We start from the raw sequence: 24,274 nt of genomic DNA, 5'->3' as shown, positions 1-24,274 counted from the left end.
ATTTATGGTTCAGCTTAATGTCAAGTGGGGGGATGTCTTAAATATGGTCATCTCCGTCAAGTGGTATTCAAAAGAGCTCTGTGAAGAAAAGTCAGGAAGCCAGGAAAGGTTAGCTTAAAGTCACTGTAGTCAACTTTAAAGTGAGAGGAATTACAATACCTTGTTTCAGACATAATTAATTCCATAAAAATCTGGACAGTTACATAATTTCTGTAGTTTTGCCTTTTTTACACCACGGTGGATTTTCTCATTTCATCAAAAAAAAAAATCAAGAAGTGCAAACTTTTAGCTTTAATTCAAAGGTTTTCACAAAAGTATTGCATTAAATATTTAGGAATTACAACCATTATTATTCATAGTTCCCCATTTTTACAGGCTCACTGACTGACAACCAGTTTCAACGTCAGTTGAGGCCTGTTCCCTTATCGTTTTATGAGAAATTAAGCAGATAAAAGCTCTGGAGTAGGTTCCAGAGTGCTGGATATGCATTTGATAGCTGTTCATCGGAAATCATAATTGCCATTACATGGGAAAACCAAAATAAACAAGCTAGCAAAACCTTTAGACATGGCAAAATCAGTAATCCGGTATATTCTTTAAATAAGGAATGCACTGCAACAGCAACAACAACAACAGCTCAGCAACACCAAAAGGCCGGAAAGACCACATGAGTTGACTAACGTGCAGGATGACAGAATTATTTCCATGATTAAGAAAAACAACTTCAAAACTTCTAAACAATTCAAGAATACTCTCAAGGAGTTAGACGTATCATGGTCAAGGTCTACAGTCAAGAGACGCCTTTGTGAATGCAAAAAGCACCGGCTGCACTCAAGAACCAAAGGCCAAAGTAGACTTTGTTAGAAATCATGTAACAGAACCTACGCAGGCCTTAAAAAAGTTATTTGGACAGGAGTTCTTTGGATTACGTCATTGGCATGTATGGCTCCCATCGGATCAGGGCCGCTAGTGTTTATTGATAATGTGATTGATGAGTGGGATGTAGCAGGATGAATTGTGTATGTAATGGCACACTGCAATGTCAAAGGAGATGCATAAGCATTTCTCAAGGCAAAGAAATTAGACATTCTTCAATGTCCAAATCAGTCTCAACCCAACAGAGCATGAATTTTATTTATCAAATACAAAATCAAACAAGCAGCACCTGGAAGCTCAACATTTCCTGATATCCATGGACTCTACACTTCCAACAGTCACTGGCTGTAAAGCATTTTTATCCAAGTATTAAAAACAAGATATATATATAAAAGACCATTTCCAGTACTTAACATTTTCATTAAGTGGCAGATCTAACAGAAGAAAACAGGTAAAATGAAAGCTTTAATTCATCCTTCCTTACACTGGTGCATCAAAGATATCATCAAGCTTACATTTGTGATTTCTGTTAAAAAGTTACTGGCAACATAAGGACTAGAGTTTGGAAGCACCAGAGTATTACTTTAGGATGACTAACAGAGCGATTGAAAGAGAGAAGCAGAGAATAAAGGACCGAGCTAACCTTGCCAAAAGGTCTGATGATTGCTGCCCTCTCTTTAGGCTCCCAGCCACAGCCATTAAATCTCTTACACAACTGCTGGCCTTTGCAGTGGCTCCTGACAGCCAAGTCCGCATCATCATGGCATTCAGTGTCACATACAGTGCATAACAGAGAGTCTCGTTAAATATCACAGTTTTCCGGCCACTAAAGCAGCTGTACGCGCTCTGATAAGCTAAGGCGAAAGGTGCCGGGGCTGAGGCAAAATCATCATCAGTCATCAATCATAACAAAGAATGAACTCCGCAGAGTGATTTCAAATTTGTTTTCCCTTTCTAATTGGGAGCATTTATAAAAAAGAAATGAGAGAGAATTGCGTTTCTGTAAGAGCCCTATTCATCTTTCAAATAGAGAATGGCTGGATTTAAATGCAGTAGGTGGTTTAATATAATAGAAAGGGCTCTAATTTAAAAAAAATAATCTTTTGTCTTCAGATTAAAGTATGAATCAAAGGATCAGCAGCCATTTGCTGATGCCAGCATCACACTTATTGGCATGCTGGTATTTCATAGACTATCCAGGGAGCAAAGTGGATTAGCCCAACTTGACCTGAAAATTCACAGCAAGTGAAAAGAAGGCAAAGAATTTACTGCGCATAGAATGCCTATAATTATTTGCCTTCTCTCATGAGAAATAGTATTACTGATAATGTTTTTTGATAAAGCAACAGGGCACTGCTTAGTCTGTCACTCCCTATTCTCCCTTCAGTCTTCCAGCAACCAGCTGGAAACTCCTATAATGTGCTATAGGGTCATCACCAAACTTCTCAGCACTTTCTGGATGGATGTTTTCCTCCCACAGCCCTTTGCTACGACCGCACCCAATCAGCGGCGTCCCATCCACTTACAAACCCCCACTTGTAGCCTCGTGCTAAACCTCCCATTTATCACACTGACAGGAGTGGCTTGTGGTTATTGACTGGGAGTGGATTATTTTCCCATCCACAAGCTCAGTTATCAAATTAGATACTGAAGCAAAATGTTTGGAATTTCAAATGAGTGGTGTCAGATGGCTTGTTTTTATCGAAGTGAGCATAAATTACATATAACCAGGAGGGGCTTGTCAGAGAGACTGTGTAAGTGAGAAAATGTGTTTACCTTATAGGTCCTGATGAAATGTGTCTTTTGCATCCTAGTTTGCACAGATTGTGTGTCAACGCAACGCATACTTACCACAAAATATTAGTGTCTGGAAAAAACATGAAGAAGAAGACTCAATTGAACTTGAACCAAAACCAAGGCAACAAAAACTTAAAGAATTTGTTCAAGCACAGACTGACTGGCCAGGGACACAAATCGAGAGATTTTTTAGCGGTCTTGGCCCCGACTGGTGATTGGACGCTAGTGTGTCTTCATTGTGAGTGAGGAAGACACAAAGCTCACCAAAATAAACCACAGGGGAAACGTTCTTAAAAACAAACCTAATCAGACGCTGAAATGACCTTCACCCAGCTGAACATGGACATTTTAAAGAAGGCAACAAAGGCAAAGTGACGAAAGCCAAAGCTATCCAGAGCTCAGATCCAGCCACAAGCCAGCAGCCTCGGTATGAGCAAAGAATCAGAGTAATTATGAGGAAAATTAAAGAGATGAGTGAAAAAGAGAAAACTGGTCAATGTCTTGCTGTCGGGTGAAGTTATGAATATGGAAAATTATGTAAGTACTTGACATTTGTTTTATTGTATAAATCTGATGCACTTGCTGTTGTTTGGTAAGGTAAAATATGTCATGTCATATTTCAACGTGGGTGTAAAGAAACTGCTTTTTCAGTTATTTGTGCCGCCTTATAGTAGAACATTACTTTATTTTCATAATTTTAACTGACAGCAGATCCTGTAATTTACTGCAGTCTGGGGGGAAAAAAATGTAACAATTTATTTTATTATGAAAAAAAAAGCTGAAGAGAAGTCGGGTTTTGTTCGCACGTCAGTTACAGTACTTACTCACAAACAGCTTCTTCCCCTGGGCCATTCGGACTGTCAATAAACACTATCCCCCCACATCCCCAATAATCCGAGCCACGGTCTGAGTAACCCCCATCACTCAGCCACTCACACACAGACTTTATTCAGTTTTTTCTTTGCACAACTTTGTTTTCTAATGTGTCTCTTGATTGCATATATTTCTCCTGTTTGCTATTTATTCCTGCTGTCTACTATTTCTATTTTATTCTGGCACAGTTGGTGTGGAGCACCCACAATTTCATTGTATATGTACGATGACAATAAAGGGCTTTTCTATTCTATTCTATTTCTTAGAAAGATAAGCGATAAAAATCCGGATAGGCAGGTCACACTTAGGCTACGTTCACACTGCAGGCGAAAGCGCATCAAATCCGATTTTTTTGACCCTATGCGACCCATATCCGATCATGGTATGACAGTGTGAAAGGCACAAATCCGATATTTTCAAATCCGATCTGGGTCACTTTCGAATGTGGTACTGAATCCAATACATATCCGATGTTTCAGAAAGCGACTGCTGTTTGAATGGTCACGTCGCATTAAATCCATCTTTTATGTCACTGACACAAAAAAGACGCCAATTATCAGCGCCGGAGAAGACATCGTGAATGCTTCCTGGCCATCCAGTGTAGATGTTAGTCAAACTGTTGGGAAGACAACGTGAACATGTTATTTGTACTGTATAATCTGCAGATTCTGACAGAAATCTGCAACTATCCTTTGAAGCACCGCTCCTCTAAAACAGCAATAAGGATAATTATTAGGTTATTTACATTATTATGTAAATAACTAACTTCAAGCAAAAATTGGGAAACGTAAAGTCCAAAGTCTTTATATTAAGGGCCATCAGTCAAACAATACTGTTTGGTCTGGGTCTAAACAGAGCGCGTTGTGTATGACGTCTTCTTTTGCGCATGTGGGCCGCTTTGAGCGTTCACACTAGAGCGCGTTTGCTGTCGCATTTTATTTGTAGTGTGAACAGGCAGACAAAAAAATCGGAATTGAGCATTAAGACCTGCAGTGTGAACGTAGCCTTAGAGAAAAATTGGAAATTGGAATCAGATAAGAAAATTGCAATTGGTGAATCACTAATTTTCCAGTCTTTGATCACTTAAGCTAACTAGCTGTGGATTTTAACTTCACATCTAATGAGCAGATATAAAAGTTAGTTGCAAAAAAAAGTGAACAGACCTCCCGCCCAGAATGTGTCCTATTCTCACAACATGAAAAATCAGTTTTAAAAAAAGGCTCTGTAGTTTTCAAGACAATAAAGACTCACACAGGGGTGTGTGTGTGTGTGTGTGTGTGTGTGTGTGTGTGCGTGTGTGTGCGTGTGTGTCTAGGCTGACCTCTGTGGAAGTGACCCAGAACTTTTGATTGATTTGGAAAGTCATTAAAATCCCAGTTGGTGACTTCATATCATCAGCGTGGAGTTTGATGATAAGCCCCCACAAAAAAAGCCTAATTATCAGGTAACCCTGCACACTCATATACACAAAGACACACACTTAATATTAAGCATCACCACACAGCCTCACTCACATAAACACTGCCTCATTTTCTCCCCAACTTACCTATTTGATATTTTCCTTTGAACATGACCTCGCTGCAACATCAAAGGAGAGGCTATTTGACTTCTCACTCATCTGTGTCCGAGTCAATTTTTTGTTCCCTTCGCTAAAAAAAATGTCATAAGGCCTGATATCATGCATCATTACTGCTTGGGGGAGAACATGCAAAGAATGTTATTACACCCTGTGTTCCAACTGCACAGAAAGGCAACCAGATTGTCTCTAATCAGCAATAAAGAAGTACAGATATTTCAAAAACCACTGCTCGGGGTGGATGAATGACAGCTGTGCAGGGAGCTATGGCGCGTTCGGGAGTCATCATTTTAACAGTGTACTTTCCTGTCTGTGTGCTATCAAGCCTTATATCCTCCCAGACTTAAGATGACTATAAACATGATAGACGTGTTTGTTTACTCCTCAACTCGTTCCACAAGCGACGAAAACTCAGTGACGGGAACAACAATGTTGAGAAGTCTGCGAGCTCTAAGCTGCAGCAGCCAATGAGGAGCTTTAACTGCATCGTGCTTAGCGGCCTGTGTGCAGCTGTTGCCGTGGAACACAGGTATACTTCATTATCCTGCCATTCGTCTCGTCTGACGTTGTCAAATTTTGCGTGCACTTCCAAAGTTCTACTGCTTCTGAGAGAAAAATGTAGATACTTCATTACATCCTCTTTAGGAAGGAACTCATGAGAAGGAACCATTAAAAAAAACAAAAACAAAACAAAACACAGAATTTAAAAAAAAAAAAGAAAGAGAGAAAACATCTGGTTCCTCTTTGCAGCAAATCAGCGTCCTGCTGCTGGATAGACAGAGAAGCCAGAAGAGGATGGATAATTCATTAGGCACGCACTGTTTAATGATGCAAAGCCATTCTGTGAGACAGCAGTGATGACTCAACCAAAAGTAATTCTAGCCACAATCTACTGTACAATAAGTCGCACTCCTCTTGTGGTATTTCCTTTTTTTCGGCGAGGGGTGTGTGTGGGGGCTTTTCAAAACAATATTTGCCTTTGACTTCATTTCTCAAAAATGACCTTTATGTTAACTCGCCCTTCTCACAAATACTTGATGATGGAACAAAAAAAAAATCACAAGTCAGGAAGCAGAATGCAACGCGTCTGTTTTTTCCCCCTTTTCAATATTTACATGTAGCGCATAGGTGTCAAACTCTGGCCCGCGGGCCAAATTTGGCCCGCAGCCTAATTACATTTGGCCCGCGAAGCCATACCAAATTACTATTAGAGCTGGCCTACTGGTATTATACAGCTAATATATATATTGTTTAGTATTAAGCTTTGCTTGTTCCATATTCAGTTTTCCAGCAAAACTTATTTGAGTCCATAAGAAAAGATTCATTCTTATATCTGGAGGAAGATTTTTTTTTTTTCAATAAATATTAACGTTAGCCCGCGACTTCCAGTTTTGAATTTTGGCCCACTGTGTATTTGAGTTTGACACCCCTGATGTAGAGAGTGCTTTGAGTTTTCCTTAAAAACATTGAAGTTGAACAAAGTGAGCAATGTGAAAATGTCAGCAGAAAATGGATGAAATGTAAGATCAAATACACACAAGTATATTTGAAAAGATTTACTGAGCACTCCACGTACATTACATGTAATCTCACTGTTAAATAAAGGAATCTCTGCATGTAAATGGTCTGTACTCGTGTCCTTTAACTTTAAGTGCTTAAAATGTGTTTCTCATTCACTCATTTTCACACACACAAACACACAATGCTTGCAGAGCTGTCACATGAGGACCTTGCCTGGTATTGGGAGGGACTTGATCAGCATCTTGTCAAAGGACACTTGAGCTCATGGTGAGGTCAGAGATCAAACCACCAAATCTATAACAGCAGTGGACAACCTGCTGTACCTGTTGTATATGTTAGTCTGTCTGCTCTTTGCCAATCTTGATCACCAGTCAATCCTATTCAAAACTTGGCACATGTGTTGCTCAAGATCTAATCCTAGTGTCAAGTTTGTAATTATTTGGATAAGAGATGCTCCCAGCAAAAGCACTGCAAGGTCACAGATAACGCCACACTCCTGTGTCCTCGTATTTAAGTCCACAGATGAGATAACAGAGTTCAGAATTAAACCTTAACTGAACATGACTGCACTACATATTAATATCAATGAATTAAACTTGCTTTAAAAATATAAAATTTCAGTAATTTTGTGGTAGTAATAACTGTCACAATGTCTAACACTGATGGAGCTCATAAGCTTAGATACAAAGAGGTATCAGTATTTTCAGTGGAAAAATAAACACAGTGGGTAAAAACTCAAGATTACTGCCTTTTGTCAGAATGCAGCATCCCCAGTTAAAGGCGGAAAAGCACCAATATATTGTTGTCTGGCAGATAAAGCCACCGCATACCCTTAAATCTTTGTTTTACTCTCTTAAGAAACTTAAGAGCCCCTAAGGGACATGCTTTCAATCTGCTGTGAAAACAGCTGTTAAGCATCTCAGGAGCTTGGTCATTTCCAGAAGAGTCCGTTCAAGTGACTATCAAATTTGATCAGCCCGCTACATATGGCATTTCACACCTTACTAGACAGCCATTCACTCAAAGATTATGTTAATATAGTAGTAAGTGAACTATCGATAGAAAGTCTGTGTGAGGAAATTAAAGCTATGCATCATCCTCACCTTTACATTCATTTGATTTGTTTCCACAGCGTGTTTTAAGCTGCAGAGAGTGCATCTCCCACTGGTTTCAAAAGCCTGACACTGGCACAGACACTGCCTGCATTCCTGAGCTGGTAAAGAAGCATATTTTGGGATTATTGCACCAACACATCATTTGCCAATTTCCCAAGGCAATCACACAGAGACCAAAAGTATGATAACATGCCGCCATGGACATCCTGACAAAAAGTTAATGGGCTAATGGATTAAACAACATGGCATGGTCCCTTTTAATTATGACTGAATATTTCTTGGTTCATTTGCTTTGACCCTCTTCTTTTACAGTGTTGTTGTTATTAAATTGTGTTTCTCCTATGTGAGAACAACAACTTTTCACATTATATGAAGCAAATTTTGCCATCTGCTCAGAACTTAGTAAAGTAATTAAATCAAGATCAGATACGGTATTGCATTTGAACATGCAAATGTGACGCACTGGTTATACATCTTGAGCTGTCTTCCTGCTCTTTTAATTTAAAGCAGCTTTTTACACATTCACACTACAGCAAACGTGACACTGCATTCACTGCTGCACATAACAAGTACCAATTCATAATAAAGTCACCCCAAGGCCCTTTGCATTGTGGATTAAAGATGCTAATATATTAGAGTAAAAAACCCAATGAGCAGGCGATCTATTACGAGCAAGCACTTGGCAACAGTGGGACAGAAAAACTCCCTTTCAGCAGGAAGAAAACTCCAGCAAAACCAGGTTCAAGGAGGGGCAGCTATTTGCCCCAACCAGTTGGTGGTGATGGGAAAAAGAAGATAGCAAACGGAAACAGGAGAACAGGCCTAACTATAAGCTTTGTCAAAGTGAGATCAGTGATGATCAGTAATGGGCATGAAGAGGAATATGGAGGTCATAGTTTGTTATGCCATGGAAGCCTTACAGGATAACAGCACTGGTTAACATAACATGTTGGTATAGACCACCTAAGACGTAGTTAAAGACTGAGATGAATAGTGAAACAGTTCTCTTTGTATAAGAACTTTGATGGGAACTCCGTACAAGATATCTTCTTTTCACCACCCAAAACTGTTGACATAATCTGCAAATATTGTTGGAAACATGAGATGATGCACATCATGGTCCCGAGTGCAGCTGTCCAGGGTATAATAGCTCACTGAAAGACATATCACCATCTTAGTCACAGTTAATCCTTCTCAACACACAGATAAGTCTTTGAATCAAAAGCATGTATTGATCATATACATTGTGAAATTTCTGAAAGACAAAAGATAAATCGTGGTAATATTTCAATGTAAAATCTAAAAGACTTTTTGATCATTGAAATTCGTAGAGATTCTATTAAGTGTCTAGAAATAGATTTAAGGTTTTACTTCTTTTCAACAATGCAATGTCATTTTTCGGTGGATAATATAGAGAAAAATGTTCCGTGTATTTAAATTTCAAACATCATCATCAGTAATAATAATGGCTAAAGATAGTACCAAAAAGATGGCACTGGCAGTGGCACAGAACTACAAAATTAGTGGGCCATGTGTTCATTAGTAACATTAGCCTATGGACTAACTAAGAGCTTGACCTTGTCTTCAAGACCACATCCATCTGAAAACATGTCTGCTGCTGTTGATACACACTAGCACAGCTCAATAACCTGAATCTCCCCCAAAATTGACCACTGGGGTGGATGTGTTTAGCGTTTTCAAATAAATTAAATACTTTACATTGTCTGCACATAGCTCTGTGGGCGATCGTGGCTCAAGAGTTGGGAGTTCGCCTTGTAATCGGAAGGTTGCCGGTTCGAGCCCCGGCTTGGACAGTCTCGGTCGTTGTGTCCTTGGGCAAGACACTTCACCCGTTGCCTACTGGTGGTGGTCAGAGGGCCCGGTGGCGCCAGTGTCCGGCAGCCTCGCCTCTGTCAGTGCGCCCCAGGGTGGCTGTGGCTACAATGTAGCTTGCCATCACCAGTGTGTGAATGTGTGTGTGAATGGGTGGATGACTGGATATGTAAAGCGCTTTGGGGTCCTTAGGGACTAGTAAAGCGCTATATAAATACAGGCCATTTATCTCTGTGGATAATAGGTATGATAAAACGGATGCTATCATGCACAGATTCTCAATAATTCTAAAAAGTGAAGTAATAACTTGCAATCGTATACAGTTTTATAAACTGAAAAGTCTGCTTGGATAGCAAAGCAAACATTATGAATATAAAATAACCGAGGAAGAAAGACGCCACAATGCTGCCTGTTTTCGGAAAGACAAATCCAGGGCAGAAACGCCGCAGCAACAACAGTGTATTTTTGACAATGTCGACAAAAACATATTGCTGATTCCTTCTTTGACTCATGCAAATTGCACAGCGGCAAAAGCAACAATGCTTCCTCAGTACCAGTAATGTGAGTTGACATATTCGCATCTGCTGTAATGTTCTCTCTATATGATGCCAAGATCATTAGCTGTTATAGCTGTGAAAATGAACAGAGTGATGAATGACTTGCTGTTCTGCTGCTATGCAGGTACTTTTTTTTCTTTTTAATTTGATGCTGCTAATACAATATTTGAATGAGAGATGATTGCTCGCAATAAACTCGTCAAGTTGCTTATGTTATTGTGGAATGTGGATGCTGTGTGTCTGCACATCATAAAAAGAGAAGAGCCTGAAACTTGACCCCACTATCACCTGGTTCCAAGCAAGCAACGTGGGGAAAAACCCACAAAAAACATGGATGGGCTGAGTCAGAATGTGTAGTTTGCTGCTGAAGCTGCTTTTGTGTCCTTCCACCATCAAACCCAGCATGCCCTGCATACAAGCTGAGCCTAACCTGCACACAACATCAGCACTTCTGCTGTTCACACGCACACTACTGAATGTGACACAAACACACACATCATGGTGTTAGTACAGCTGCCATCGAAGATATAAATCCCAAGCCGTGCACATGTGCCGTTGTGGAACCACAGTGTGTTATAGATGCCACCCTTCTGGAGGGGTTTGCAGCAAACTGGCAATTTTCCATTGCATCCTTTTTCACGTGCTCTGTCACTCAACCTGTCACCATGGAGATGAGCTGTGTCTCATGCTGGAGTGCATACACTGCAGCATACAGCAGCAGAGGCGAGCACCGCTGACTCTGTCACACCTCACATGCAATCAGAAGCACTCCTTTAAACCAGCAGAGCAATAAAGAGCACTAAATCCAAGTCCCCAAATCCGGCTCTGTTCTACAGCCAATAGCGTTGTGCTTTTAATACTGTGAGTTGTAGTGGTCAATAAATGTGCCCAAACCTGAGTGTCACCTTACTTAAGACACAGCATGACACTCAATGAGAGGAGGCCTGAGGAGAAAAAGTTAGCTGCAGCACGTAAAGGGCAACTGCCACTTCAGATAAGTGTCCTGAGTGGAGACTGAATGGGATCACACCGAGGAGTGGGGCAAAGCAGGGGGTCAACACAAAGGCCACACACTGTCACTCATATATAACATGTGCAGTATGACATTAACATAGATATCAATGAGCAAGAAAGCAAGAAAGAAGGCAGCATGTAACATTTCATATTTAAATAAAAATACATGTAATCATCGAGGATTGACTGTTTTCTGCTGATAACTGCATCATGAAGAGGAGTGTAATACAATGCAAGACAGCGCAGAGAGGGCAGCTTAACTGTTTTGACTACAGTAGGGCACAGATACAGGATACTAGGAAAGCAGCAATGTAACGGATCTATTTGGGTAACTAAAGTTAAGCAACAGCAGTATTTAACTGTGAGTAAAAACTTTAAACACGGCATCTTTAGATTTTCTGCAAAGTTTTCATAATTTAGACTTGGCATCTGTTAAAATCAAGGTCAACAGATATATATATGTGTATATTTGTTTTCTTACTGTGAGATTTGGGACTTCCTTTATGATCACTCGGAAGAAGGTCCGCGAATTGCACCCGGTGTCCCGACATGTCTGTTACAGGCTCTCAGGTCAGAGCTCCAGGACTTCACCGCTCTTCTCTGTGCTGTTTTAAAAGTAACAGCCAACTTCCGAGCAGGGGGCTGGTGGGGTGGGGAGGCTTTACCGCGTCGAGGTGACCGCGTCGCCGTCCGTGTTGCGCGTGGGAATCCTTCGACACTACACACCGGAGACGGGCGTCCGTGGATGACTTTCCCTCTGCCCCCTGTGCGTCTCTGAGCTGACTGTGTGCCAGTACTGCGGTGAAGCAGCCAGCTCGGTCCAACTCTCACCTGCCCCTCTGCTCTAAGAAGCCTTGTGAACGTAGTAGACTCGCAGGAACAGGAGAGGCACTATCCCTCCCCCCGTATTAAAAATCATAAAACTTTTCCCCACACACACAAATGACGGTGACTGCAGCGTTACGTCATCACTGTAAAGAATCCATAATAAAGTTTAAATCGGGGGCTGTAAAAACACAATAATGTTGGATTTTCATACCACATATCATATTTTCGGACATTTTGAACATTTTCCAGCTGCCAGAGTCAGGAAGCTCTTAATCAATGTTCAAAATCTAACTTGGGTGGTCTTAGAAATTATAAATGTAAAACTTTATAAACCACCATTTCTCCCAGTCATCGCATCCCGTGATACCAAAACATGCCATTTCACATTTTTGAAGACCACTGCGCAGTCACTTTAACTCTGCGTATTGTATCCGATAATCCAACGCTGTAATCTGTTTTTAAAAGAATACAAATACCTTTATTGATACCTTGTCTGAGCATCTGGGAGCATACAGTGCCACCTAACGGAAGGAAGGCGCAATATTTATCAGTACATGAGTTTTTCATAAATTACACATATGGCTTTAAAAAGCAGCTGAATAAGTTTCTCTATATGTCTTTGTCATGTTCACGAAACAGGACACTGTGATCATAAAGGGATGGACATGGTCAGGAACAATACTCAGGCAGCCTGCAGCAATTAAATGACACTCAGTTTGTACTTATGAGCCTAAAGTGTGCAAAGAAGACATCTCCCTCGCCCTTACACAACCAGCCAGAAGTGTTGATAGAAGGCAGGATGGATCCATGCTTTAATGTTGTTTACACCAAACGGCAGAAGCAAAAGAAAATGAGATTCATAGCATTCGTTCATTGCAGCGTTTTTCCAGTTTTCTGCTGTGTCTCATTTTGGTGAGCCCGTGTAACTTTTGGCTGTTCTTAACTTAAAGGAGCAACACCCAGTGTGGTCTTCTGTTTGCTGTAGCCCAACCGCTTCGAGGTTCAAGGTTTTGCACATTTAGCGATGCTCTTCTTACTCGGTTGTAATGACAGGTGTTGAACTCCAGGCCTCGAGGGCCGGTGTCCTGCAGGTTTTAGATGTGTCCTTCATCCATCGCAGCTGATTCAAATGGCTAAATTACCTCCTCAACATGTCTTAAAGTTCTCCAGAGGCCTGGTAATGAACTAATCGTTTGATTCAGGTGTGTTGATTCAGGGTGAGATCTAAAACCTGCAGGACACCGGCCCTCGAGGCCTGGAGTTCGACACCCCTTGATGTGACTGGTGTATTTCCTTCCTTGGCCTTTCTCCTCCAACCTCTGGTATTTTGGCTGGAGGACTTAAACTCACTCGACTTTTTTCTCTTTCAGAGCATTCTCTGTAAACCCCAGCGATCCCATCCCATTAGATAAGCAAGTCTGAAATACCGAGACCAGCCAGTCTGGCACCAGCAGCAATGCCACGTTCATAGACACTTCTACCCATTCTGACGCTCAGTTTGAACTTCAGCAGGTTTTTGATCATGTCTAGATGCCTAAATGCACTCAGGTGTTGATAAATAGATATTTGTATCCGTGAGCATCTGAACAGATGTAGCTAATGAAGTGACCGGCAAGTGTATTTAGAACAGCAGACATTAATGTGAAATGCCAAAAAGGAAAGTATTATTACAATATGAATACATCCATATGTTGAGATTAGCTTATAGTATTTGCAAGCTGTATTTGGGTGGTTTGCTTTCCTTTTATATAGTTTTTAGGAAATCAAGCAGAATCTACAGTTTTTAAAAAAGAAAACAATTACAGAAGAAATGACATTTTGGCCTATACCGTGACTGTGCACCCTTTATTTAAGCTTTAACATAGCTCAGTACACAGAGCACATTCCCTTGTACTCTGTGTATTGAAGCCGTGGTCCCTTAATACACCGAGTTCGGCAGCCTGACCTGAATGAGAGGCTGCAGGGTCACTACATCATGTAATAAATTCCCAACATCACTTTTCACTTTAGGACACTGGTGAGTGGAGGATGACTGCAGCATGAACTGTGGTGGTGATGTGGTGGTTATGGACTGCCTTACACCTAAGATGAAACAGTGGATATCGCTAAAGCTGAATAACAAATGTATGAAAATGTAGGCGATAAACAAATAGCGGGACAACGAGCATGTAAATTAAAAATGAAGCCACTGCAAGTTAGTGTGTTTTTGTCTTAACTTTATTTTGAAATTCTTTGTCAAATGTCGAAAAAGTACTGGAATAATGGAAAATGAACCGTTGAATCATTCTCGCAGACACAAACCAAGCACTGTGAACTACTCTTAGAGGAATTTTGTGCAAATGAGTAGCTAAACACATGGAAAATGCAAACCAGATTTCTCTTTGTCTGAAAATATTGGGCAGTTGCCAAAGCATGAGAAGCACGACAAAAAAATAATAATAACTGGTCAGCTGAGAGAGGGCAAATAAAAATAGTACACTCCAAAAGCACTCAGCCACATCTGAACAGCATTAGAGAATTTCACTCATGTCAACATCACCCAAACTATCAAGAACAGACTCACACACTGTCAAACTCTTTCGGAGACAACTAGCGTTAATTTCAAAACGCTGGCATAGACATGAACCAAAGTATGTGCACTGCACGTCTTTTTGCTCCTTAAAAAATCCTTAAAAAACAATAATTTAAAGCACGTAGAAACAAAGCAGAACCATTCATCTCTATTCCTCTGTAATGCGCTGTATTTCGTTTACACGGACCCATTCTGCTCAATGTACATTTTGGATAATGAGGCTGCCATCGACTTTGCCAGTTCCTCGTCCCGTTTCTTTTGCATCTGCGAGTTTCGGCACCAGTCCTCATACTCTGGGTTGGGCAGACACCTGTCCAAGAGAACGTCATAGTGACCGTTGCTCAGCCAACTCAGCCAGATAGCTGGTTTGGAAGGATCCTCCTCTCCAAGAAAGTGCACCATGGTGGAGACAGTGGGACTCTCCAAGCTGCCCCCTGTTGTGAGGTGGATGTTGACATTCAGCATCTGGCTCATGGCGAGAAGCTCGGGGTAACCGGCCCAAGTGCCGTCCTGCGCTGCATTGATCAGGAATTCCCCCACATCCTCTTCAATGATAGGGTTGAACTCGTCAAGGTGGTCAGCGATGTGGTGCACCGTCCGCTCCCTCAGCTCTGCATGTCTCGACTGGTCCCCGTATGTGGCTTTAGACACAGCCCTGTACAGACAGTTGCCATCTGGAATGATTTGATACCTGTATTTGTGCCTCTCCTGGAGGTACTTATTTTGCTTTTCCACTTCAGCCAGGTATCGGGCGACTTTGTCGTTGATCTCCCCTCTCTCCTGGACTCTCTGTGGAGGGGACTCCTGCAGAACACTGAGCTCAAAAGCCCGTCTCTCTTCTGATGCTGGAGCAGCTTTGGTCGTGCTCATTAAGCTAAAATCTTCTTTTATGAGACCCTTAGGCTGTACTGCCTTGGGGGGAACCAGCTCCTTGTCTTTCAATGAGGCCCACGTCTTGCTTCTGAAGGGGGTAATAGTTAGTGAAATTCCATCATCCCCACCTGAAGTTTCCACCGTTCTCTTGTATTCTTCTATTCTGGGTCCACTGGTGTTGTTGCTGTTGGTAAGCTGATTTCCAGTCAGTTCTGGGCAGTCTGGGAAAAGCTCATCTGTCCCATTGCTCAATTGATCTATCAAGTCCACTATCACATCAGGGTCGCAGTCATTACAGAGTAAAGTTTCACCGCTATGAGAGTCTGGGGAAGGTGGTTTGACTTTGGACTCCCTCATAACATGCACAGGCACAGACCTCTCCACTCCATCAGGTCTCCGGATTAAAATTTCAGCAGTCGAGGTGAAGTAAATTGGCCTCATGGTTGAAGCTTCGTAACACGACAAGGCAGGCATGTTTGCGGAAGACACAGACTCGCTCACCGGATCACCGTTGGTCGCTGAAGTTGCGTCTGGTTGAGTAAATCCCGGCCTGTCAGCCTCAGAGGAACTTGCCCCGTTCAAACGCGCAGAAGCGGTCGACAAAGTTATTGTAACTTTGCGAGACGACCTCGGGTAGTGTGTCAGCACACTGTTGTACAACTGCATTTTGAAAGAGTCCTTTATACTGAACGGCGCGGCTGGGCTGTTACGGAAAGATGACAACAATAGCTAAAAATACTCTCCGTGTCATCAACAACAGCAAAGTTGTAGGGAAGGTTTCCATGGCTCTGAGTCCCGCTGTCATTGACACACAGAGGCGACTAGACTGTCCAGTTTAGTCCTCTTGCGTCATTTGCAGTTGGGGTGCCTCCCTAATTTTAGACTCCAAACTGTAACAGGACCCAGTCCTCTTCGACAGAATCAAGTCCGACGAAATAAAGCCAAAAAACACTTTTCAGTTGAATTATTTCAAAATAAAATTCATGGTTTACGCACACGTGCGCCTTCGTTATGAGCGATCATGCTTTACTGCCTTAGATCAATGAGCAAAAGTTTCTTTAAAAAAGTCAAACTTTTAAAAAATGTTTTCATGCTGATAAACAGGAAAAGATGCTTTAACTTTAAAGTGCAAAAAATCCTTACAAAATAGTGAACGTTTTTATTTTTATGTTTTAAGAAGTCTCATAACTAGTTCACTAAGAATACCACGTTTACTGGGTTTTAATTTACTTTCAAAAAGTCCATTGTGGTGTTGCTTTCATTCAAATAGCCACATAATCATCAAATACACTTTCTTCCTCTTTACTAACATGATGACTTGAAATGAAATGAGCACTTCAAATGACAAGGTAATCTAAATAAAAACAGCGCATCCAATTACTCGCTTTAGAATAGCAAAGTGTTAATTAAAGCAGATGTTCGTAAAGCTCAGTTTTAGTGTAATTAGGCCTAGGATTTTTATTTATTGATTTATTGCGAATGAACTGGAACAAAGGAAAAACACAGTCCGCCATAAATCCCGGATATGGGAACAATTTACCAGATTATGGTTGAACCTCATCATTTTGTGAACCCTAAAGTATTCTGATTCTGATATTTGAACCACAACAATCTTATTTTGAAAGAAAAAAACCACCAGTTTCCTGTACAGTTGTGGCTGTCTGTAAGTTCACACAGCTCTCCACGGGCGTCCTGACTGAAGCCGCGATGCTCGTGGACAAATGTGAAGGATTTGATGCGTCACAGTCAAATGAGTCGAGTGACACAACAGTAAAGCAGCAGAGCTACCGCTCAGCTAATTATCGTGTCTATTCTTTAAACAAAGCGTTTTACATTCGTTTCCCCTCTAAACAGATTTATGTGGTTCTTGCTATTAATCCTACAAAATAAACATAAAAACATTCATTAAACAAGTGCAGTGTTATCTCGGTCTGGAAAGTATAAAACAAACACTGAGCTTTATTTGTCGTCTTACATCACCACTGAATTCCCGTCATAGTAAGTGTAGATATTAATAAAAGAAATGACTCAAAAAAGCTCGCCAAATGTGTTGATTATACAGAAAGCATGAAATGCTCAACGTTTAAAATGAGTCATCAGCACAGCTAGTCTATCAGACTAAATGACTATTAATATTACTGCTATTATTAATTACAAAAATCAGCCAATCAATAAATATCATTTGATCTATTTTAATGTCACAACTGATGGGAAGCATACCTAGTATCTGACAGTAGCTGGCTTTGGCCTGCCAAACTTAGTCGTCTCTATTTTTAACAGTGACTGAGCTGGAAAACACACTCAGGCTGCTTGTGTTTGATTATAAAAAATATTACTTCAGTGAGTGGGTGTACATTTATAGCAGCAAAAAAAAAAACCAAACAACATTAACATTAATAATCAGTAAAGGTGACTGTTTATTTTTGTTTTGTTTTAATATGCTGTAATAGTATACTGAAACATAATAACACTTTCTAATACAGCCTGTGACTAAAGGTGAAATTCCCCTTGACTTTCCATGTATTTGACCTGAAATTACAATGTAATTGCATTAACCGACAAATACAACAGAGTAAGGAGGTAATAATTCAAGTATTTACATCAATCATTATACTATCATTACACATTATGCATTCATTTTGGCTAGTGTATTCAACAGGAAATCAGACACAAATTATACTCTAAGTAATTTTACGTAGTACATAATTTCCAGGTATTTTAAAGCAACTTCTTTCCTTCCTTATTTTCGCCTGAATTGCAGTGCAATTAAATCACCACCAGAGGGACCCCGAGGACCTCGTGTCTGCACGCCGCGTTGCATTCACGTACAGTTCCGCTTGTGTGCACGCGGAGGCGACATTTAGCTTCCGCAAAGAGCACTTGAATGCATGTCTGGAACAAATGCATGCAAAGAAACGATGCTACAGCAGCTGTCGCATGGTTGTGCACCGCATACAAATGAAGGCATTGATCGTTTTCTTCGCAGTGCTGCTGTTGTCTTTAGTAAGCCGAGCTGGTGCGCTAACCTCCAGCTGCTGCAAGGTTTGATCAATATATCCCGCAGCTACACCCATGTCCACACTGTATTTTTTAAGCATTTCCTCATTCCTGTGAGAAATTACAGGAGCTTCTCCTTATATAATGTTTACAATTCAATCGGGGTGACATCGATAGCGCATAAGAAACGTTTCACGCGTATCTATAGGGATACAGAAGAATGGACTACTACAGTCACAACACGGGAGGAGGAGGAGGAGGGGGATGCACAGTAGTATAAACACGAGATTTGCTGCTATTACCATAAACACAACACGAGGCCCCTATTGTAACACACTGCAGCAGCCTATACGAAGCCACATTGTTAAAAAGCACTCGCATGCAGAAGAATTATTGTTGGGAGTACGTGAAGGTAATTCTTCACGATGTAAACAAGCGATACGAAAGGTGATAAACCACAGACTGTGATAAGGCGATGAAGCTTGCACCACAAAAACACACCGACGCTCATTCGGAAATATGCGGCATAGCCTGTAGCAATAATGTGCTATATATATGTTTTAAATTACTGTGGTTAGTTTAGTTATTTTTAATCTGTAGGTGTTACCACGAGGTCCGCAGTGCTATCCCCCAGTCTGCTATTGTTGTCATTTTGCTTGCCCGCCTAAACAACGCTTTCTGCATATTATATATCTATATAGATATACATATCTATATATCTATATAGATATATATTCACTTTATTAGTAGGGTCAGCAGCAGTTAAAGCTCAGCAAGACTGTATTCATGTCAGTGGAACAAGCCATGCTGATGTCAGAGATTTTTCCTGTTCTCCACTGGTGGTGGGAGGATCTTTGCGTTTAGTCACGCAGCTGTCAAAGATAGCTGTCACCCAGTTTCAGGATCAAACACACAGTCAATGAGAAAAGGGGCTTTGAGCAGAAAGGGACGCAGAGATCTCAGGTAACCCACAACCCCCCACCCCCCTCTCCTGCCACCTCAAGTCTCCAAAGAAGGACGACTAGAAGAGAGAAGAACATCTAAAACGGGAAAAAAGAAGCATTTTTTAATGAACAAGGATTTTCGAGATTTCGGATACACGCTGGGGATATCTAGGGGGGGAAACACAGCTCTGACAGAGAATTTGTCTTCTCCGCTTGCCGAGGAATAAGCGGGCATTTTTTCAAGATGAAGACCAAAAAGGGTAGGTGGGATTTCTAAAAGAAATAACATTAAAGTATTAGGGAAGAGGAAAAAAACGACTTTAGACGGAGACGGCGTTAAAGAATGAGTAACAGAACCGTTTCCCTCATATGCAAACCATGCAGTCTATTGTTTCCTTTCCAGACATGACAGGGGGGCTTTTTCTGCCATGTGTTGGCGCGATGTCAAAAGTCGACAATAGCAAGGTTTAGCCACCGTTTTAGGTTATCTAAATGTGCTTTATTCAAGTTTTCACACAATAGGCTAACGCACGACTGTGTCGCCGTGTGTTGTTTTCCTAGTCGCGGTATAAACTGGGACAACTTTCAGAATGATTTAAAAGACGCTTTCGCCTTTTTTCTGTTACGGTGGAAACCTCATATAAGCTACATTTGTGAAGAAGTTTTTCGGTTCTTGATAAGTGGTGATAGTCGATACAAGTCAAAAGTTGTGCGACTGTTGTGACTTCAGGGGTTGTTACATTTTGGCAGCCTGTAAGCTTAAAAAAAACCTCGATATTTTGTATCTTTTTTAGCGAACGGAAACAGCCCCCAGCGCCTTTAAAATATGACCAAAATCCAAATGTAGGCTAATGTTCATCCTGACCTCATTGTGGGAACTTGCTGTTGCCTTGTTACATTCATGGACCTCGTGGTGCAGCTCGCTCGCGCACGCACGCACACAAAAGAACCTTCTTACAAGTTGTTCAAACTTAGAAAAACTGTCGTGTTTCTCGGGTTAAAATGTCTTTTTTCTGGCCTTTCAGTGGAAGCGACGTATTTCGGCTGGTGGAAAGTTTGCGCCAAAGTCGCTGTTTGCGAGTAGAAACTTTTGAAACGCGTACAAAGGAGCAGGCAGCCCTGGATTCTTTTGTTTAGTCTGGAGACGCTTATTTGCAACAGGTCTCCCCTCCCCCTTCGCCTCTCCAACCTACGTAATTACCTCATCCTGTTGGCCACTCTTGACTTGGGAACTTTCTTACTTCTTTCCCACTAGTTTGCCCGGGAGCTCACGGCTGTACAATAAATATCCTGGCCTGTTTTATTCGCTATGACCCCTTGGCTTCCCGTACAGTAGCCTAGGTGCTGGTGTCCAGGTGTAAATATTGACCTAAAATCACAGGAGCCAGTCTTTAATAAACCTCAGTGTGTCTTTATCATAAAGAGGAGGGACGCATATTAAGGTTTTGTATTGGTTAGTTACTAAATGGGACTGAAAATGTTTAATATATAATATGCCAGATGGAAAATGGGACAAATTTAAAAGCAGTTCAAAAGCACATCAGTTTGCCTGGGCTGTACTCTTGACATTCAAAGCAATTCAGAGCACTTCCTTTGATCATGATTGACTTCGATTAGATCCTAAGCCTCCCATTTAAAAAAACAAAAAATACAGACTCTGTAATCTTTCAGATTCAGCGCTCCTGTTCTTCAAAACAAACTCTCCCCTTTTACACAGAGATTGTTGCTGTGCCAGCTATCAGCCTGTCTAGAATAGACCTGGCTTGTATTTGTTGAGGCAGGTTTTATAACTGACACAGCATCAGGCTAGCCTTTGTGACGTCCCCCCCTTTCTACATCCACCCTCCCCTTCTTCCTCCTCCTCACACCCTCCCTGGCTCCTTATATGAATCACATGGCTGAACTTGACAGCTTGCTTCTGACACATCAGCTGCCTCCCAGACAACTTGAGCGGCTGTGGCAGAGCCGCTCTGACAACGGGGTGGCTTGACATTAGAGGATATAAATTCTTCTTTGTCCTGGCCTCACACGCTCTTTTTTTTTTTTTTTTGTCCTTCTCTTGCACTCGCTCGTGATTTTTTTTAGGTTTGATGATGCTGTCGGGCAGCGAGACTGACGATGAGGACAGCGTGGACGCCCCTCTGGATCTGTCGTCCAGCGCGGGGAGCAGTGGGAAGAGAAAACGGCGGGGAAATCTGCCCAAGGAGTCCGTTCAGATCCTCAGGGACTGGTTGTATGAGCACCGTTACAACGCCTACCCCTCTGAACAGGAGAAAGCCCTTTTGTCCAAGCAGACCCAGCTCTCTACACTGCAGGTACGGGCACAGATTCTGACGGAAAAAAGATAGTACCGCCTGAAGCTGTTTTTTTTCTGCCATTAAGCCCAGAGAGAGTAAATAGACCACTGTAAAAGTCAAGAGGAAACAAGTGTCAGCTTGACTGAATCATTTCCTGTCTGGATCACAAACAAATTGTGACACATACACACTGTGAATTGAAGGTCATCTAGATCAGCTTGATGTTGCAACATAAAAGTCTGAGACAAAGTGAGTAAACTTACTCCCTGTGTGCTGTGGGCTTGGCCGAGGCACTTGGACAGGAATTTCCCTCCCTCTAGCCCCTTTTCTATCCCAGCTGTCTGGGAACAATGCGGAGTCATTTACATAGTTAGAGCTGAAAGGCTCCTTAAGCCAGTTACGACTAGCCTGGAGGACTGAGAAAAAGAGTGGAGTGAACTGTGAATGCTGCTATTACAAAAGAGATTTATTTTTTTATTCAAAACTATTTTCAAGACAAGATTTCTAAATCTAAACTGACCTTTATTAAAAAAGGGGTTAGCTTATAATCAGAGGTGTCTTTTGTCATTTCTGCAGTGGTGAAATGATTAAAACAGGAAATGGTTGCGGTGTGTGAAATGTCAGCATGTGATAGGTAGGGTTTACCTTTCACTCGATTTCTCTGCTGACATGTGCAGACTGCACCTGGGGATAAATGTACCAGCAGATTTTCTTTCAAAGCGCAAGGCAGAATGGAAGCGAGCCATGTGACGCGCCTTTTCTGACTGTGTGGGTTGTTGTTGTTATCGTCTTCTGCAGGTGTGCAACTGGTTCATTAACGCACGCCGGAGACTTCTCCCGGAGATGCTGAGGAAAGATGGCAAAGATCCCAACCAGTTCACCATATCCAGGAAAGGTAGCAAAGCTGGTGACAGCTTCTCTGACAGCTCCCAGTCCCCGAAACACAGCAGCCCCGCGGCAGCCACAGAAGAGAGCTACGACAAACGGGTGCTGCACCCGTCTAGCTTCGACCCCGCCGTGCCCAGCGTCCTGAGAAAAGCGGTGTCCCCCACCGTGCCCTCTCCGACCTCCGCGTCCCCGTCTCCTGGGCTCGTGCCCACCCGGCCTTCTGTCATCTGTCACACTACTGTCACCACAGCAATGCAAACCAGCCCGACAGCTTCCCACCCCAGCGCGCCCGGCATGAACTGTGACAGGGCAGCTGAGTTGTTGCATGCCGTGCAGGCTCAAGCGCTGCTTAGGTGCCGGGAAGAAGGGCCAGGCAGTCAGCCACTACCCAACGCCACCCCCACTACCACCATCCTCAGCAGCACCAGCATAGAAGGCAACCTGAGCCCCCGCAGTGGGCTGTTCAACACCCCTCCCCCCACCCCTCCAGACCTCACACAAGACTTCAGCGGTTTCCAGCTCCTGGTGGATGTGGCCCTCAAACGGGCTGCAGAGATGGAGCTGCAGGCCAAACAGCTGGTCGCTTAAAGGAGGAAAGTTGACAGAAGTGGAGGAACTAGAGACTGACTTTGCATCTCAGCTGTGGAACTCTTCGTTTCAGTGACTCGTCTGCACGTAACAAAGAACAAAATCCACACGAAAGCCTGACCATTTCTATTTTTGGTATACCAATCAAATTGACATGGATGCTTTTCTTTCTTTCTTATTGAACAAAAAAAAGAAAAGAAAAACCGTATCGAGGTGCCTTGGCTGTAAGTTGTTTATACATTTCATATACATGTATCTTTATGTATCTACATGTGTATTTTATTTGCACACAGGGACCAAAAATGTTATCAGAACAATGCTGCCTGTCTTTATGTCTTTCCATTATACTGTATTGTAGTAAACGGAGCAAGAGCAAGAATCAGTCCTCCTTCACAGATCGGTCAGGTGGATTGGTCGCACCCACACGTTTTAATATTTTTTTTTCTTTAATTATTATTATTATTGTTCAACATTTCAGAGATCAGTTCATGATTGGTCTGCCTTGTTTGTTTGCACACTAAAGGCAGAGGAAGGTCATCTCAGTGTCTTAAAAATACTTTGCTCTTGGCATCTATGACAAACTTATTCACTACTGTAGTAAATGTTTGTTTTCATAAGTATAGTTTTTAATTTTTGTTATTTACTTTTAGCTATTTTTAAAAGGAAAAAACCCTTTATGCTTCTTTTTTTTTAACTTTTCTTTTTGTCACTGAGGGGTGTTTCATAAGACCAATGTAGCAGGTTCTTAGCATGAGCCTTTATCCCATCACTCAGCGAAAAATGACGGCCAGTGGACTGGAAAAATTAAACACTACATATGTTTTTCTGCATTTGCTGTTTTACAACCTGACAAAAAAACAGCCCTTTTTAAAAAAAAAAAAAAAAAATCACCAAAAAACATTTCCTTGTATAATAGGACCATGTGTATAGTTAATGTGACATGATGCCCAATGATGTGATTTCTTTTCATACTGTGCAATGTTTGTGGCAACTAGGGGTCACATGGGATTCAAATAAAGTTTTGTTTTTTCTACATCTCAGAGTTGATCATTTTTATTCAAGTATTTTGCCCTGCTTTGGATCATTCAGATCACTTAACTCTACTGCACACATTTATCCCTTAAT

At 41.7% G+C, this 24,274-nt stretch overlaps 3 protein-coding genes across 3 annotated transcripts in view; 1 reads left to right on the top strand and 2 right to left on the bottom strand.

Annotated features, from left to right (window-relative positions):
* The window catches only part of kiaa1217 (KIAA1217 ortholog), a 138,758-nt gene extending 126,745 nt beyond the window's left edge, over positions 1–12,013 (bottom strand). The window contains exon 1 of the mRNA XM_085287029.1: positions 11,644–12,013. Within this exon, the coding sequence (XP_085143155.1) occupies positions 11,644–11,713 (70 nt within the window). The 5' untranslated portion in view covers positions 11,714–12,013. The remainder of the gene's footprint in view (positions 1–11,643) is intronic.
* Positions 12,014–14,189: 2,176 nt separating this feature from the next.
* Positions 14,190–16,325, bottom strand: otud1 (OTU deubiquitinase 1). Its single transcript, XM_085287017.1, has one exon. The coding sequence runs from the start codon at positions 16,099–16,101 to the stop codon at positions 14,740–14,742; it is 1,362 nt and encodes a 453-aa protein (XP_085143143.1). The 5' UTR covers positions 16,102–16,325; the 3' UTR covers positions 14,190–14,739.
* Positions 16,326–19,294: 2,969 nt separating this feature from the next.
* Positions 19,295–24,189, top strand: tgif1 (TGFB-induced factor homeobox 1). The gene is made up of 3 exons (XM_085287016.1): positions 19,295–19,636; positions 21,462–21,691; positions 22,472–24,189. Exons 1-3 carry the CDS (start codon positions 19,621–19,623, stop codon positions 23,147–23,149), a joined length of 924 nt encoding a protein of 307 aa, XP_085143142.1. The 5' UTR covers positions 19,295–19,620; the 3' UTR covers positions 23,150–24,189.
* The last annotated feature ends 85 nt before the right edge of the window (positions 24,190–24,274 follow it).

The sequence above is a fragment of the Mchenga conophoros genome, linkage group LG9 (genome assembly GCF_057382185.1).
Source record: "Mchenga conophoros isolate Kocher_MC1m ecotype Shallow Benthic linkage group LG9, M_conophoros_male_GT1.1, whole genome shotgun sequence".
NCBI lineage: Eukaryota > Metazoa > Chordata > Actinopteri > Cichliformes > Cichlidae > Mchenga > Mchenga conophoros.
Note: the sequence above shows the minus strand (reverse complement) of the source record. Positions and strands in the feature narration are given on the sequence as shown.